The sequence below is a fragment of the Nomascus leucogenys genome, chromosome 19 (genome assembly GCF_006542625.1).
Source record: "Nomascus leucogenys isolate Asia chromosome 19, Asia_NLE_v1, whole genome shotgun sequence".
Lineage (NCBI taxonomy): Eukaryota > Metazoa > Chordata > Mammalia > Primates > Hylobatidae > Nomascus > Nomascus leucogenys.
Window position 1 is genome coordinate 48030382 of NC_044399.1, and position 4977 is coordinate 48035358.

Here is a 4977-nt window from a genome sequence, read left to right on the forward strand (position 1 = left end):
ATGAAACCCCGTCTCTACTAAAATATAAAAAATTAGCTGGGCGTGGTGGCGTGTGCCTGTAGTCCCAGCTACTTGAGAGGCTGAGGCAGGGGAATCAGTTGAACCTGGGAAGCGGAGGTTGCACTGAGCCCAGATTGCGCCACTGCACTCAAGCCTGGTGACAGAGCAAGACTCCATCTCAAAAAAAAAGAAAAAAAAAAAAGAAAAGACCCATACAATTCTAATGTCCCTGTGCTAATTTTATGCATGGGATGCTATACTTGCCCTGGTTCATTAATTTCCCAAGGAAATTAGCACTTATAACCCACTCCGATTTTACCAAAACAACACAGAATTACACACACACACACACACACACACACACACACACACACACAGTCATGTGCCTTTACATTCAAAACATTTTATGAGGGATAAAAAACAGTCTTTTTCTATCAGTATGTTCACACTTCCTGGCCTCTCATTGGGAAGCTGTAAGATGTCCTTCAATAAGATCCTGAACACGCGACAGAATAATCTCATTAGAGCTGCTGCAATTTTCTGGACCATACGGTGGGTCTATAGTCAGGACCCCAGCCACACAGAGAGTCCTGGGAGAATCTCCCTGTTCAGTGATGGGGATGTGGTTCTTCTCAAGCCATTTCTTTAGGCTGTTCTTTCTCTCTTCCAGATCCTCTGGGCTGTACGCTTTGCAGTCTCCAGACGTGAACAAATGCATCAGCTTCTCCCTTACTCTATGGTCACCTTCATTCATAGTTTCAACAGTCTGCACAGCATGTCCCATAATTCCGGTCACAGACATGCTGCCATCTTCAAGGAAGTTCACAAGGACGATACTTTGGAGGAAAAGTAAGTTTAGAGGCATCATCAACCCAAGTAGGTCACTAAAATAATAGATGACGCTCTACTCTGTTTGAAATTAATCCTGCACCAATGAATGCTTCCATTTATTCAACAAACATTCACTAAGGATCCTAAACATGTAAACTTTTTGCCCAGCCTACAACCAATCATTGTGGGATACAATTAAAGGATCAAACAAGAGTTATGAATGCCTTAAATGTGTATTAGAAAAGAAGGCAGGGTAGCCGGGCGCGGTGGCTCACGCCCGTAATCCCAGCACTTTGGGAGGCCAAGGCGGGTGGATCACGAGGTTAGGAGTTCAAGACCAACCTCTGGCCAAGATGGTAAAACCCAATCCCTACTAAAAATACAAATATTAGCTGGGCGTGCTGGCAGGCACCTGTAATCCCAGCTACTTGGGAGGCTGAGGCAGAGAATTGCTTGAACCTGGGAGGCGGAGGTTGCAGTGAGCCAAGATCATGCCACTGCACTCTATCCTGAGCAAGACTATCGCGGGAAAAAAAAAAAAAAAAAAAAGAAGGCAGGGTAGACTTAACTTTTAGAGTTAAAAAAACAGTAACTAGGCCGGGCACGGTGGCTCATGCCTATAATCCCAGCACTTTGGGAGGACAAGGCGGGCAAATCACTTGAGGTAAGGAGTTCAAGGCCAGCCTGGCCAACATGGTAAAACCCCATCTCTACTAAAAGTACAAAAATTAGCCGGGTGTGGTAGCACGCATCTGTAATCCCAGCTACTCAGGAGGCTGAGGCAGGAGAATCACTTGAATCCGGGAGGCAGAGGTTGCAGTGAGCTGAGATCGAGCCATTGAACTCCAGCCTGGGCAACAGAGCAAGGCTCCATCTCAAAAAAAAAAAGGCCAGGTGAGGTGGCCCACGCCTATAACCCCAGCACTTTGGGAGGTCAGGTGGGCGGATCACAAGGTCAGGAAATGGAGACCGTCCTGGCTAACACGGTGAAACCCCATCTCTACTAAAAATACATGACTGTAATCCTAGCTACTTAGGAGCCTGAGGCAGGAGAGTCACTTGAACTGGGGAGGTGGAGGTTGCAGTGAGCTGAGATCACGCCACTGCACTCCAGCCTGGGCAACACAGCGAGACTCCATCTCAAAAAAAAAAAGTTTTTGTGGTTACATTTATTTAAAGTCCTTATCTTTTTTTCTTTTTTTTTGAGACGGAGTCTCGCTCTGTCACCCAGGCTGGAGTGCAGTGGCACGATCTTGGCTCACGGCAAGCTCTGCCTCCCAGCTTCACGCCATTCTCCTGCCCCAGCCTCCAGAGTAGCTGAGACTACAGGCGCCTGCCACCACGCCCGGCTAATTTTTTTTTGTATTTTTAGTAGAGATGGGGTTTCACCGTGTTAGCCAGGATGGTCTTGATCTCCTGACCTCGTGATCCACCCACCTCGGCCTCCCAAAGTGCTGGGATTACAGGCGTGAGCCACCGTGCCCGGCCTTAAAGTCCTTTTCTTTCAAGAGATATAGTGAAGTATTTATAAACAAAATTATAGGCTGGGGATGGTGGCTCAAGAGTTCGAGACCAGCCTGGCCAACATAGTGAAACCCCGTCTCTACTAAAAATACAAAAAATTAGTGGGGCATGTTGGCACACATGTGTAACCCAGCTACTGGGGAGGCTGAGGCACGAGAATCACTTGAACCTGGGAGGCAGAAGCTGCAGTGAGCCAAGATCGTAACTGCACCACTCCAGCCTGGGCAACAGAGTGAGACTTCATCCCCCCCGCCCCCGCGCACACTCCCCCCACCAAAAAAAATATATATATATAGTAAGAATAATTTCTATGCCCAATTTCTATGAAGTTGCCTGGTCTGATAAGTAATCCATAGTCAGAACAGCATTTAGATTCAAAGGCAGTTAAGTTCTCATATGTAGGCTGGGTACAGTGACTCAGCCTGTAATGCCAGCACTCTGTGAGGCTAAAGCGGGCAGATCCTTGGAGCTCAGGAGTTTGAGACCAACCTGGGCAACATGGCGAAACCCCGTCTCCACAAAAAATACAAAAATTAGCCAGACGTGGTGGCGAATGCCTGTAGTCCCAGCTACTCTGGAGGCTAAGGCGGGAGAATCTCTTGAACCTGTGAGGCGGAAGTTACAGAGAGCCGAGATCTTGCCACTGCATTCCAGCCTGGGTGACAGTAGAACCCTGTCTCAAACAAACAAAAAATTCTTATATGAAAATATTAATAATTAGCTTTTCATTTATCTGCTTTCTTAGTTTGTCTGTAACATACAGGCAGCACAAAGGGGTGTCAAGATTTCAGGCAAGTAGGATGCATACTCACTTGGCAGAGACTGGGTCTGTAGTTAAAACCCATCCTTTATACTCCTTCTTCTCACTGGCTGTCACTCGGACCTCTTTGTAAATGTAATCTTGCCATTCTAAGGGGCCTTTCTTCATCCATTCACTCATGATTGCCACCTGGCTAGATCTGAAACAACCACCAGTGCTGGTTAATATATGTTCCACCTAAGCAAATGTCTTATCCCTAATCTCCATCCTATCCTAGAGACAGAGAACATCTGTTTTTTGCCTCAAGTTCGTAATAAGTTACTTAATACAATTAGGTATTAATGCATGTACTGATAGGAACTGATACTATAGTTGGGGAAAAGAACACGTGTAAAGGCTGCTTGAGAATTTTTATCAGGAAAAGGAAAATAGTTAATATGTACAATTCGGCCTAAACCAGAGGGGTCACCGATTTGCCGCGGGTGCAGTCTGAGGAAATTCATCTGGCACAGATCTATTCCGATCCACAACCACATTCCAAATCGCTTTCCCTCTGGCCTGCAGATGATGCTCAAATCCTTCAACTCTGCTTTTCCTTCCATCGATCAAAGGAGTTCGCCCCACTCCTCAACTGAAGCAGAAAACTCTCCTGATATCCACCCACGCGCTCTCTGGCTCTGTGTCTCCGCTGGATCCCGCCATCGAGAGGCACCCCCAATTTATGACAACTGCCCTTTAAAATTTGTTTGAAGGATGCACAAACGAGGCGGCAGCGGCTACAGCTCTAGAGCTTAGATTTCTGGTCCTGTCCTGCAGCCACACGATACCTAAGGCTGTACTCAAAACCAAGTGGTACTTAACGTTTAATCCTGACAAACGAGAAAAATACCAGTTAAAAAACCCCTCGCAGCACTGGGTACTCAGCAACCACGCTTTGAGGAAGGACCGTTGAGCGGAGCCCGCCTGAGACCAGCATGCTTTGCGCCGATCGTCACTTCCTTCCCCCAGAATCCTCTGTTTTGTAGTCCTACTTGGAAGTCTGAGAGTCGCGGGGCCTCGAGTGCAGGGTGCGGACGGGGGCTGAGATTCTTCTGTAGTAATAATAATAATGAGCCGCCATGTCCTCTAGGGCTATCCCTCTCCATTGCCACGACGGACAGTTCAAATAATCTTTTTTTTTTTTCTTTAAAGAGGAAAAAGCGGCCGGGCGCCGTGGCTCACGCCTGTAATCCCAGCACTTTGGGATACCGAGGCGGGCGGATCAGGAGTTCGAGACCAGTCAGGAGTTCGAGACCAGCCTGGCCAACATGGTGAAACCCCGTCTCTACTAAAAATACCAAAAATTAGCCGGGCCTAGTGGCGGGCGCCTGTAATCCCAGCTACTTAGGAGGCTGAGACAGGAGAATCGCTTGAACCCGGGAGGCGGAGGTTGCAGTGAGCCGAGATGGCACCATTGCACTCCAGCCTAGGCAACAAGAGCGAAACTCCGTCTCAAAAAAATTAAAAATAAAAATAAATAAAGAGGAAAAAGCTCGTGCCAGGTCCTCAATGATAGTAGACTTGGAAATGCACTTTTGCCTTAGAATCAAAGCACATGAACCCTCAGAGTAAATCCTAAAGCTCTATGAATGTGAGGTGAACGTGCCGTGGAGAAGAGCGATAGGGCTGCTACAGGAAAGGGGTCCTGATCCAGACCCCAAGAGAGAGTTGTTGGATCTCGCGCAAGAAAGAATTCAGAGCGAGTCCGCAGTGCAAAGCAAAAGCAAGTTTATTAAGAAAGTAAAGTGGTGAAAGAACAGCTGCTCCATAGACAGAGTAGGATGCTCCCGAAAGTAAGAAGAAAATGTCCACCCTAGATACAA

At 47.2% G+C, this 4977-nt stretch overlaps 1 protein-coding gene across 1 annotated transcript; it reads right to left on the reverse strand.

Annotated features, from left to right (window-relative positions):
• Positions 1–387: 387 nt before the first annotated feature.
• Positions 388–4101, reverse strand: GEMIN6 (gem nuclear organelle associated protein 6). Its single transcript, XM_003262759.3, has 3 exons — positions 4005–4101; positions 3168–3314; positions 388–836 (listed from the first exon to the last, which is right to left on the reverse strand). Exons 2-3 carry the CDS (start codon positions 3293–3295, stop codon positions 461–463), a joined length of 504 nt encoding a protein of 167 aa, XP_003262807.1. The 5' UTR covers positions 3296–3314; positions 4005–4101; the 3' UTR covers positions 388–460.
• Between the last annotated feature and the right edge of the window lie 876 nt (positions 4102–4977).

Bases quoted from the DNA above. Each gene is read 5' to 3' on its own strand.
- GEMIN6 (XM_003262759.3), bottom strand. From the start codon at position 3,295: ATGAGTGAATGGATGAAGAAAGGCCCCTTAGAATGGCAAGATTACATT. The intron at 837-3,167 runs GTGAGTATGCAT...TTTCCTCCAAAG, and splicing joins ACAGACCCAGTCTCTGCCAA to TATCGTCCTTGTGAACTTCC.